The following is a 13111-nucleotide window of genomic DNA, read 5'->3' as shown; positions in this document are numbered from 1 at the left end:
GTCACTGGGAGATGTGGTGATTTTCTTCCAGCATAAGACTCCAGTCTTACCCTGAGTGCCATGAAACTGACAGGACGGAGGCAGTGTTCTCTATAGAAATAATGTAGACTTCTCATGATCTGAGAAAAGAAGGGGGAACAGCATTTCTTGACTTTGAAATGTCTGGAGCAAGGTACCCAGGATTAGATGGGAACCACCTAGAAGTTACCATGTCCTTCACTGGCCCACACTTACCAGCTATTTCACAAAGTAGGCAAAAGAGTGAATAAAGATCATCATTTTTTAATAAACAGGGTTGTGGTCTCTGGCTGAGGAAAGGTATAACCTGTTGTAGATTACAAAAAGGAAAGCTCTTTGATAGCGATGGAAAGCCCTGAAAGCCAGCATGAAAAGCCTGTTCCTCAGGAAGCAATAACATCCCAAAGTCTACTAGGATTTTAGGTTCAACTGCAAGACTGTCTTTCGTACAAAGAGGACGAGAAAGTCACACCAAAGGACTGAGCAAGCCATGGGCAAAGCAGTTGGAAAAAAAAATGAATAGAAAAGAAAAATAAACCAGAGAAAGCTGCAGAATGGCGAGGAAAGGCAGAGACGCCTAGAAAGGGTAAGACGGGAGGAGGGAGATGGAGAGGGAGGGGAGAGCGGAGAGAGCAGAGCACCGACGTCAGGAACAAAAGCTCCAGCGGAGTCTGGCGGAGGCACTAAGGGAGCACGGGGTGTTTTGAATAATTATTAAAATTAGCATGTGTCTGCGCCATCCTGTGGGTGTGGCGCACAGAGGAGTGTAAACTCTAGCGGGGCTGGAGCAAACATTGGATTAGCGGCAGCAGCTTGCCAACCTGCCCGAGGAGTGCTGGGACCAGCGCGCTGCACGCCGACTGCACGATGGCCTCGTCTCAGGGGAAAAACGAGCTGAAATTAGCCGACTGGATGGCAACTCTGCCGGAGAGCATCCACAGCATCCCCCTCACCAATTTAGCCATTCCAGGTAGGCGCGCAGGGGCTGCCGGCTAGGCGCTCGGCGCCCGCTCCACCTGCCCCGCCCTGCTTTATCTGCCACTAAGTGGTAACTTGCCACTATGCCCGCGGGAGGGAAACTCGTCTTCCAGGGTGGGTCTCAGGCCAGGCGAGCCCGTGCCGGGTAGCCTTGGGCTTCCTGGCGTTTTCCAGACCTCTAAGGACCGAGGCGCTAGAGTCAAGGTGACTGCTTTTCTCCTGGGCGTTTGAAGCAGGTTATATGCGGAGGACTGGAGCAGAGGAGAAGCTGGGCTCCAGGATGGTGCCTCGTGACCCCCTCCTATGGTTTCCCCTGCAGATTTGGGGGAGTGGGAGCGATCTCTGGGTCTGTGGGTGACAGTGTGCGGCGAACGCGAGCTAGTGTCAGGGGCTCGCCTCCGGTGCAAGGACCTGAGTCTATCCCTGGCATGGAATTGAGCGGATTTGATAGATTCTCGGCTAGAGTCATTAATATTCGTCCCCAATCTCCTTTAAAAAGACAAAGCGCTTCCCGAAGAGTGATGAAAGTTCAGGGACCAGAGGCAGCGTGATAGCTGCCCTTGAAAAGGAGCCGAAGGGGGCGACGGGCAGAGGGCACCGTTGAGTACTGGCGTGGACCCCGGGGGGCCTGGCCAAGTGGTCGCCGTCTGGAGTCTGGTCCCAGTGCGTGTTGGCAACACACTCGCCCAGGTCAGAAAAGCAAACCCTTGTGGACCGTGTGTTTGCTGCTTGGGACAGAAGCTGGGCAGGGGAACCTGGGTGACCTGCAGCAGAGGGGTGGGATTAATAGGCAAATTTTAGGGAAAAGGTGACTGAGAATGTGTCCAGACATCCTAGAAGGAAAGAAGGGTGGACAAAGCAAGGAAGAGACCTGAGGGATCAAGAAGCTTCGGTTTGACGTGTGCGACTTGGACCATAGACCGGGCAGGTTTCTAGGGTGGGAGATTCCAGCAACCCCCAGATCAGGTATCCAGGAGTGAGGGTTGTTTCAGGACTAGTTTACAACAATGACAAATGGGGACACGGCCATACTTTATTAGCAATTTGGCTATGCAGTTGTGCTACGGGAGCACACACCTGATCTTTTCAGAGCTGGGCTGGAGGGCAAATTACTCATGAACAGTCCACTTCTGGCCCTGAACTAAGCTGGGTTATTAAATTCAAGGTTCTGGTCTACCTCCTCTTGATCTGCTCCATCCAGCGCCCCCTCTCAGCGATTGGAGGAAAACATAATAAAGAACAAAACAGAACAAAAACAAAAACAAAAGAAGGGTTATTTTGAAAATCACTATATGCTCCAACCAACAGTGCTGCCATTGATTAGTCCCTCAAATCAATGGTTGTTAGTCAAGTGAATATTTGACAGCAATGGCAGGCACAGTCTCTGCTACAAGTGCTATTCACAGAAGGGGCTGTCTCCTTTTGTCCTTCTTCAACAGATAGCTTCCCAAGGGCCAGGGATCTCCAAGGAAAAGAACCAACCCGAGGTTCTCCATGCAGCACTTACTCTGCTACCTAGGTGAGCCTGGGGATTGCTCTTTTCAAGGAGACAGTAGAAAGCACAACTCTGGCATAACTCCATTCTCGCTTCCACAGGCATTCCCATTCCTTTTCCTTCCTCATTTTTATTTGGATTTTTGACAGTTTCTTTCACATGGTCTCCTCTGAATGTTTTTATATGCATAGAAGGTAAGAAGGGCAATCAGTGTGATGCAAACCTTCTGGCAGGTGACTCTCTAGAGATACAGGATTAAAAGCCTAAGTTTGCTTATCTAGTTCTGAGAGATGGTATGATACCTTTTTGAGTCTACCTTACATTTCTGTAATATTTCACTTTCCAATCTCTGTTATGTACACCAGGTCCCATAATCCTTCCAAAACCCCATGAAGCAGGCAGTGCTGGCATTATTACCTCGATGTCACAGATGAAAAAACTGAAGCTAAGCGAAGACAAATGCAGATCCCTATCAGTTCAGGGATCTGACCCCTTAATTGGACCTTTGGGAAGATACCCTATGAATTTTGGAGGGAAAGGCTTTTTGATTTGTATCTGGATGATTCAGCAGCAACTGTGACTAACCAGGGTTAAGGAAAAAGGAAGTAAGCATTAGTGGGAACAGAGTAATTTTCCTTTCCTCCCATGGACAAAATAAAAACCCGAAGTGAGAGATTTTGGTATCTGGGTGATCTTAGAGTACAGACATGAAGATGATGATGGCATTGGGCTTCCATGGGAATTTATATTGTTTTCCCAACTCCTCTTGGTATTATGCTCAAATGGATCCCCTGTAAAACTTCCCCTTCTCACTCCAATACTTGTGAGAAAAAAATAGACACAACATATTTCATCAAATCTATACTCCTGAATACCCCCATGTTTCTGTAAATGGGTTTGGAAGATCCACACATGTAAAAAAACCAGGTTTAAAAACAGGTTTGGCACCTTTTTGCATTATTCAGCACTGAGAATTTTTGGAGGAAAAAAAGATATTCAAACTTTGATAGTCAGAGAAGACTAATTGGAGACTATTAAACACTAATGGAATAATTGCCTTAAAATCATGCTAATAGCTTCCTGGCTGCTACATGTTTACTTGGCCAGTTGCTACAGCTCAAATTAAGTAATTATCTCCACCATTTAAAACCACTCCTGGTACACCACACAAGTGTTTCTGTTGAGGGGAACTGCTGCTCAGTCATCCTCAAAGCTTCAGGTTTTCTTAGGTAAAGTGGCTGGAAAATGAAGAGCTGCCTAATTATAAGACTACCCACCTGGGGCAGCTGACCCAGATTACCCGGAGTTACAGCAGAAAACAACGTGCAGCTGTGTGATATTCCCCACCAGAGCACAGTTCTGGTGTCTTTAAATATTTCTCAAATCTCTGCATTTTAAATACTTTCAGAGTAATCTCTCAATAGCTGTTTTGCATTTAAATGGCACCATGATATGATTGATATTGACTGGACTGAGGAATTAAGTTAGTAATTGGTGTTAGTATTTCACTTTGAATTTATTTTTTAAAGAAATGACACAGCCAAAACACGTTGACAGTTACTCGAATTTCAGCCTTGTTTATCATTTCTTTCTCTCTCTGATGGCACTAAACTTAAGTGTTCATTCTCGCATATTTGTTTAATAATGGCATTTTGGATTGTGAATGATACTGCCCTTCACTAAAAGCAGGTGAGAGAGGATAAACAGAAATGGGAGCAGGAAGACAAAGTATAAAACTTAGGTAAAAGTGAGACTGATGAAAATTCAGTTTCTCTGAAGCAGAGTTCTAACTCTGTAATCATGGTGGCTCCAGAACTGTTGTAAAGAGGTTCATCATGGGAACAAGTAAGGTGTTGGTAATCTGCATGTGTGACAGAGAGTCATTCTGTCCAAAATCTAAAAGATTGGAAAGGGTTCAACCCATGGGAGGGGTCTGCTTTGTGTTCTCTAATATGTGATACAAATCTTTTTCATATAGTGTAGCAAACTGACCATGTAATAATAAAATATTGGCCAAAATGTTGTGGGACTGGACACTCAGAAAGAATCTATGTTTTCTTCAACAGGGAATTGTTGATTGTATTTTAGATAAGGAACACAGAAATGCTTTATAAATCAGTGACTGTGCCTGTGAAATTTGTTCATTTCCTTTAGAAAATGCAAACATCAATGAGAAACAACAGGTTCACTAAGGGAAGCTAAGTGTTTAAACAGCTCTGAGTTTAAACAGCTCTGAGTCTCTGTTCTTGTGTCTGATTTACTAGTTTTTAATTTCTTCCCCTAATAGTGATCCCTTCTTGTTGCTACCTGTGTTCCTGGGGGCAACCATCTTCCTCCTCTTTGTAATTTTCTATTTCTATTTTACATGGAACAAGTCAATCTCTAGGATGTATCTGGTACTGGTTCTAATTGTGCAAACTTCTAAAGAACAAAACAAGAGCAGTTCCCACCTCCCACCCCATTTTTTAGTGGATAGTGATACAGAAGTGAATCTTTCAAGACAGTAAAAAAGCAACAATATTGCTTAGGATGAATATCTCTCTTGTTCTGCCTCTCTAATTCCCAGTTTTGTTTTTGGTTTTGCGAAAAAGGAAAAATTGAAAAGTATCTGAAACATAATTTGTTCTACTAGGACTTTTCTTGAATTGAATCCTTGACTATTTTTAATCAATGTAAAGTGTTATATGTGCTATTTTACCATTCACAAAGTGTCTTCCTATGCACACATGTGCCTTTTCCACATTCTAACAATAATCTTCTAAGACCTTGGTACTCAAAGTTGGTTCAGGGACCAACAGCATCAGCATACATGTGGGCTTGGTAGAAATGCTGCATCTCAGACTCCATGCACCACACATCAGATCTATTTAATTACAATCTACATTTCAACAAAATCCCTAGATGATTTATGTACACATTTAAAGTTTGAGAAAACTGCTTTAGTGTATCTCTAAAGAGGGCTTTTATGTAAATGTCAGAGCCAAATTTAAATATACATTTTTTACTAGGCCCTTTCTATTGCACCATGCAGTCTATACATGTTTCCAAATTTATAATCAGGCTTAAAGTCAGAACACCATATTTGACTCAAAGCTAATTGCCCAAGTTAGGGACATTTCTGATAACTGACATTACAGGTCATCCTGTACCTTGAGCAGTAAATGTGATTTAATTGCTACTTAACTCTTCAAATTAGGTCACTGTGATAAAAGTAAAATCTTTCCTCTCATTTCCTTAAAGTCCTGCTGCTTCTTATTGGCCATCCATAGCACTTAAAATCAGCTCATCTGGTGATGCTAGTGATCCCTAATGCCAATTTAGGAAACATCTCTTGGTTCTTTGTTCATTTGGAGTCTTTCTTTGTTGTGCGTAAGACCAGCTCCTTCTGCTATAAGTTGCAGGTTGATTCATTTTATTTATAAACTAGAACTTTGCAATATTGTTCTTGAGTAAAAGTGGCATCATGAAATAATGCAAAATGTAGCATTAGAAAGCCATCAAAAGCATCAACATTAAAGGTAAACAGTAAATTGGTTTTCAATAGAAAATGACCTATCTTGTTTGTATTGGCAAGTCACATCTCATTTATTTGAAGCATAGCTTATATGGAGTACAAGCATATATAACAGTTTATAATCCACTAGATTGGATGTCAGTTGTTTGATACTATAATTGTTCTAAAATAGTTAAACTTCACACACACACACACACGCACACACAGTCCTCCAATTGCTTAAATGGATATCACAATGTTCATAAATTAACGCTCATATACTTTACTCATATAAAGATTTATTATACCCTTACTTAGAGTTTATTTAATCATGTTTAATTCCAACTCCATCCAATGAGAATAGAAAGAGAAAATTATAAAGAAGATGAAAACTGTTGAGTGTCATACATCATTAATGACAATAGGGAATATTTATGAGGGAAGACTAACAAATGGAGATATACTGACACAAAACATAGTCATAGTGTTCTCTACACTTTACCAGTCCAAAAGTAAAATCAGAGTCACAGCAACTGTCAGTTGTTCAACTCCTCCCAAATACCGCCTTAATGAACTTCCAAATAGTTTTAAAAATCTGGATGGATTCTTAAGTATGATCTACAAACTAGTCATTTGGGCTGGATTGAGAAACTAGTCCTTTAGGCTACAACATGGTATCTGTCATTTTCCTTCTTTCCTGTTTTGGGAAAGCTTTGGAGAGTTGTCACCCTTGCTCCTTTGACATATAGAGAAACTGTGCTTCCATAGTTTGATGCCCCAAATATCACTACCACTACTAATAGCTCTTCCAGAGCTTATTCTGTGTCTGCAAAGGCCCAACATTGAGCATGTTAATGTCTAACAAGAGTCAAAGGCTCCCAGAGCTTGGTCCCCCATTGTGGAAGCTGCTGATGCCAACATCTCCTATAGCTGACTCTGCCATCACTGTTGAAGCCCTGAGTGCTGGCACTGCCAAAACCAGGCATCTTTTTGCCTGGTTTATATTGATTGTTTTGTTGTTGCTCCATTGCCCGGGGACTAAGGTATGATTTTATGTGGCTGGGCAGAGGAAAATATGTGGGACAAATTTTTTTCTGTGCTCTGCATTATGCTCAATGTTAGCTCACTCTCTGCATCTGCACATATGTGTTTGCATTGACTTCCTCTTAAGAAAACTTCTTTTTCAGGAAGCGTCTTGATTTTTCCTATAAGTAAACTTCCAGTGGGTGCAATGTAATCATTCCTTTAGACAAATCTAGAGTGGGAGCACAGCTAGGGTCTATATTTTTCCCACTGAGCAGGCTGGGATAATGTAAACAGAGCCAATTAATCCCATGTCCCTAGAGTAATCCCTAAGGGCTCCATTGTATGAAAGCACATTAGTGGCTAATTGATGTGCTCTGACCCATCAAGAAAAGGTTAAATCATTCACACACACACACACACACACACAAGTGCACACACACACACATTTTAATTCCTGTTGTTAAAGGGGAAAGCTCTGTTTTCTGGAAAATTTAACGATTACCACCAGTGAGGATGCCTCTCGCTCAAAAGTATTAGTTTTTGGAAACCAGAGAACATGCCACCATGATGAGCACTCAAGGAAGTCCTAGACGTAATCATTGAAATTAATGTCCTCAAGAAGTTTATAGACTCTTCTCATGTCTTCTGGTTTGGATAGGGTTCAAATCGATCTTAGAAGAGTGGGGACCAAAAAATTATCTGTATCGTATATTCCAGAAGGAAGGGAAACGTGAACAAAAAATGTAATTGTGGTTCAGATGGAATTTCGCTGCCAGAAGCTTTTTACAGTACCATATGTTTTTATTATGCTCTATTAAGGGAGGAAGATAGGTCAGTAAGAGAGGGGCAGGAGGAGATGGTTAAATATTCTTGAGAAGCAGCCAGGATTAGTCACCTCCGGAGGTCAGGTACTGAAACAGATGGCCCATGGATTTGTTAGATGCGCTCTTGTTATGTTCCTGTATTTCATTACAGATCCTGGGAGTGGACAGCTCTTACAACACTCTGTCTTAAATGCCAGCTAATGTTATGTTTTACAGAGAAGAATTCTTTCTGTGAGTTAATTTTTATGAAGCAGTCACATGTATCCTTAATTATCATTATAAAGAAAAATTTGGTTCCTCCATTCACTTGAAAAATGTTCATTTCATGAGGCAAAGTGGATTATGATAAATGGTCATCTTAATTTCCTGCTATGCTTTCCTGGAACCCCCTATGGCTTGTTAGGTAGTGCAGAGAAAGATGCACTTGTAGTCCTACTGGGCAAATAGGACTTATCTTCAATGCATGTCTCAGGCCATACACCCATGTTGCCATTTAGAGGAGGAAGAAGAGTAGGAGGAAGATAACCATAGCTGCCTTAGAGGGAAGTTAGCCCTAAATACACACCCATGTGACCTGTCCTGGCCCTTTCTCAAGAAAAGGTTTTCAGGGGATGTAAAGCTCCTGCCATGAATACTGCTAGAGAAGAAGGCTACAGAATGTGAAGTCTTGTTTAGTCTTCATCACCCCTTCGTGTCCTCATTTCTCTTCTGATAAAGCCAAATTTCTTGATCCAACATGAGATTCCCACCTTTGGAAATTATCTTAAGGCTCGTGTCTCACTTTTTCTCTTCTATTTATCTGGAAAACCCCAATTCAGTTAAATGCAACTTTCTAACTATTCAGATACTAGAAAACTTCAGTGGATGAACATTGTTGGTGAGAAATTACACAGTTTGGATGACTGGACTCACTGGAAATTTCTGACCAGAAATTTTAAATGGGTATTCAATACAGGCAGAGAGACTTACTACACTTCCCTAGAAAATTCATTTCTTGTTCTCTAAGATAAGAATTTTATACCTCTTCTTGATTCTCAAATCAGCACCTTCTTCCTACTTCATCTGTACTGATTATATCACATCTTATTTTATATTAAAGAAAGGGCTCCATTGTATTAAAGCATATTAACAGTTAATTAATGTGCTCTGACCCATCAAGAAAAGGTTAAATCACACACACCACGTGCGTGCACACACACACACACACATAATTTTATCCTATTAATTCCTCTTTGCCACCTCTTCTAAACTGATTACTTCACCTCTGATTTTATATTTAAAAACTGGATGCAAACAGACAAGATCTTTGTCAGTTTTCCACCATTGAACCTACAATGCATCTATTTCTATATACTTTGGATTTCCTTTAGATAAGAGGAAGACCTGGACCTGCTCATACCTAAGCTAAGTTTTCCCACTTGTGTTCTGGATCCCATCCACACAAATCTGTTCAAAGCTTACTTTTGAATTTATCCACTCTCTCTTTTCTGTGTAATCATTTTTCTCTACTTCTATAGGATCATTCCAGTCAGCACACAAATATATGTAATAATGCCCCTTGTAGAAAAAAAAATTGTTATCACACCTGCCCCTCAATCAGTAAACTATTTCTCTTATTCTTGTAAAAATATCTTGTCTGCCTTCAGGTTGTTATATCTCTTTCTCTCCCTAGTCTATACTAATCTCATTAATTGTTCTTATCAAGGTAGCCAATGATCTGTATTTTGCCAAAGGTAATGGTTACTTCTCTATCATCTTATTTGACCTTTCAGCAACATTGATGTGGTTCACCACACCTTTCTTCATGAAACATGTTCTTCCTTTGGCTTCTTAGCACACCTTATTTTTTTATTATTATGATAAAAACCATAACATCCATAACATGAAATTTACTTCTTAAAATTTTAAGTATACAATACAGTGTTGCTACCTGTAAGTACAATATTGTACAGCAGACCTCTAGAACTTTTTCATCTTGCATGACTAAAACTTGACACCTGTTGAATAGAAACTTCTCTTTTCCCCCTCTCACCTCTCTCTCTCTGGCAACCACCATTCCGCTCTCTGCTTCAATGAGTTTGACTATTAGATACCTCATCTAAGTGGAATCATGCAGTATTTGTCCTTTTGTGACTAATTTATTTCACTTCGCATAATGTCTTCAAGGTTTACCCATGTGGTAGCATGTGACAGGATTTTCTTCTTTTTATGATTTCACTTCGCATAATGTCTTCAAGGTTTACCCATGTGGTAGCATGTGACAGGATTTTCTTCTTTTTATGATTGAATAATAGTACATTTGTATGTATATGCCATATTTATTAATCCATTCATCCGTTGATATACTTTTAGATTGTGAACAATACTGAAGCTTATTGCAATGAGAATAGAAATCCCGATTCAAGATCTCAATTTCAATTCTTTTGGATAAATACCCCAAAGTGGGATTGCTGGATCATGTGGTAGTTCTATCTTTGAAATTTTGAGGTAATTCCGTTCTGTTCTCCATAGAGGCTGCACAATTTTACATTTCCACCAACAGAATTTCAATTTCTCTACATCCTTGCTAACACTTATTATTTTATATATTTTTGATAGTAGCCATCCTAACAGGTATTAGGTGATATCCCACTGTGGTTTTTATTTTCATTTCCCTGGTGATTAATGATTTTTGAGCACCTTTTCATAAACCTCTTAGCTATTTCATGTCTTCTTTAGAGAAATGTCTATACTTGTTCTTTGTCTGGTTTTAATAGGGTTATTTAGTTTCTGCTATTGAATTGTAGGAATTCCTTATATATTTTTGGAAATTAACCCCTTTTCATATATATGGTTTGCAAATATTTTCTCCCATTTCATTCTGTTGATTATTTCTTTTGCTGTAGAGAGGCTTTTTAGTTAGACGTAGTTCCACTTGTTTATTTATGCTTTTGGTACCTGTGGCTTTGATTTCATTTCCAAAAACTCATTATCAAACCCAATTTCATAAATCTTTCCTCCTACATTTTCTTCCAGGAGTTTTACAGTTTCAGGTCTTACGTTTAAGTTGTGTGTGTGTGTGTGTGTATATATATATATAAAAAATATACACATTTATGGGATAAAAGTGTATGGATTGAATAATGGTCAAGTCAGGCTTTTAGGGTATCTGTCATCCAAATAATGTACATTGTACCCATTAAATAATTTCTCATTCTCTCCCCTTTTATCCCCTTACTCTTCTGAGTTTCCATTATCTATCATCCTACTTGTTACATCCATATGTACACGTATTTTAGCACCCACTTATGAGTGAGAACATGCAATATTTGTCTTTCTGTGTCTGGCTTGTTTCACTTACAATGTGACCTCTACTTCCATTCATGTTGCTGCAAAAGAAGTGACCTTATTATTTTTTATGGCTGCGTATTATAGTATTCTGTTGTGTATATATGTCACCTTTCTTTATCCAATCATCTACTGTTGGACACTAGTTTGATTCCATATCTTGGCTATTGTGGATAGTGCAGAGATAAACATATGAGTGCAGGTGATATTCTTTTTTTTTTTTTTTTTTTTATATAGTGAATTCTTTTCATTTGAGTAGATGACCAATATGGGGTTGCTGGATTGAATGGTAGTTCTATTTTTAGTTCTTTGAGAAATAGCCATACTATTTTCCATAGAGGCTGTACTAATTTACATACCCACCAACAATGTCTAAGACTTGCCTTTTCTCTGCATCCTTGCCAACATCTATTGTTTTTTGTCTTTTTGATAGTAATCATTCCAACTGGTGTAAGATGATATCTCATTGAACTTTTAATTTGCATTTCTTTGATAATTAGTGATATGGAACTTTATATATATACACACTTTGTGTGTGTAAGTGTGTATAAATATAAAGTGTGTATATATACTTTATATATATACATATATACTTTATATATACACACTTTATATATACACACTTATATATATATACACTTATATATATAAAGTGTGTGTGTGTGTATATATACGTTGACCACTTGTATATCTTCTTTTGAAAAATGTCTATTCTTGTCCTTTTCCTTTTGAGTTGATTTTTGTGTACGGTGTAAGATAAGGATCCAAAATCATTATTTTTCATGTGGATATCTAGTTTCCCAACACCTTTGTTAAAGAGACTATCCTTTCCTCATTGTGTATTCTTGGCATCTTTTCAAAGATAAGTTAAACATGTATGTGAGGTTTTATTTCTGGTCTCTATTCTGCTTTATTGGTCTATATGTTTGTCCTTATGCCAGAACCATACTGTTTTGATTACTGTGCTCTGTAGTATGTTTCCAAATCAGAAAGTATGAGGCCTCCAGCTTTGTTTTCCTTTCTCAAAACTATGAGGGTTTTTGGAGTCCTATGTGGTTCCATATAAATTTAGGATTATTTTTTCTCTTTCTGGAAAAGGCCATGAATTTTCATAAGGATTGCATTAAATCTGTAGATTGCTTTGTGGAGTAGTAACGTTTGAGCAATGTTAAATCTTCCAGTCCATGAACATATGATGACTTTTCATTTGTTTGTGTCTTCTTTAATTTCTTTCTGCAATGCTTTGCAATTTTCAGTGAAGTCCCTTGTCTCCTTTGTTAAGTTTATTCCTAAGTATTTTGTTCTTTTTGATAATATTGTAAGTGGGATTGTTTTCTTAATTGTCTTTTAAGACTGTTCATTTTTAGTGTATAAAAACACAACTGATTTTTAATGTTGATCTTGTCTTCTGCAATGTACTAGATTCGCTTATTAATTCTAACAAATTTATTTATTTATTGGAATCTAGGTTTTTTACATATAAAATCATGTTATCTACAGAGACAATTTTGCTTCTTCCTTTTCTATTTAGATACCTTTTCCTTCTTTTTCTTTTCTTTTTTAATATAACTACTCTCACTAGGGTGTATAGTATTTTGTTAAATAGAAGTAGTAATAATGGCCATCCCTGCCTTCTTCCTGATCTTAGAGGGAAAGCTTTAAACTTTCACTATTGAGTATGACTATGGGCTTGTCATATGTGGCTTTTATTGTGTCGAGGTATATTTCTTTTATATCTAATTTGTTTAGCATTTTTATCATGAAAAGATGTTGAATTTTATCAAATGTTTTTTCTGCATCTATTGATATGATCATGTTATTTTTATCCTTCATTCTGTTAAGATGATGTATCATATTAATTGATTTTTATACGTTGAATCATTTTTGCCTACAATGGATAAATCCCACTTAATCATGGTGTATGATTCTTCTAATGTGCTGTTGAATTCA

At 38.6% G+C, this 13111-nt stretch overlaps 1 protein-coding gene across 1 annotated transcript in view; it reads left to right on the top strand.

Moving 5' to 3' along the window:
• Nucleotides 1-770: 770 nt before the first annotated feature.
• PLCXD3 (phosphatidylinositol-specific phospholipase C, X domain containing 3) overlaps nt 771-13111 on the top strand; it is a 188856-nt gene continuing 176515 nt past the window's right edge. The window contains exon 1 of the mRNA XM_011966387.1: nt 771-988. Coding sequence (XP_011821777.1) covers nt 886-988 — 103 coding nt within the window. The 5' untranslated portion in view covers nt 771-885. The remainder of the gene's footprint in view (nt 989-13111) is intronic.

Source organism: Mandrillus leucophaeus, unplaced genomic scaffold, assembly GCF_000951045.1.
Source record: "Mandrillus leucophaeus isolate KB7577 unplaced genomic scaffold, Mleu.le_1.0 Scaffold119, whole genome shotgun sequence".
NCBI classification, from domain to species: domain Eukaryota; kingdom Metazoa; phylum Chordata; class Mammalia; order Primates; family Cercopithecidae; genus Mandrillus; species Mandrillus leucophaeus.
This window is presented reverse-complemented; position numbering and strand designations above follow the sequence as displayed.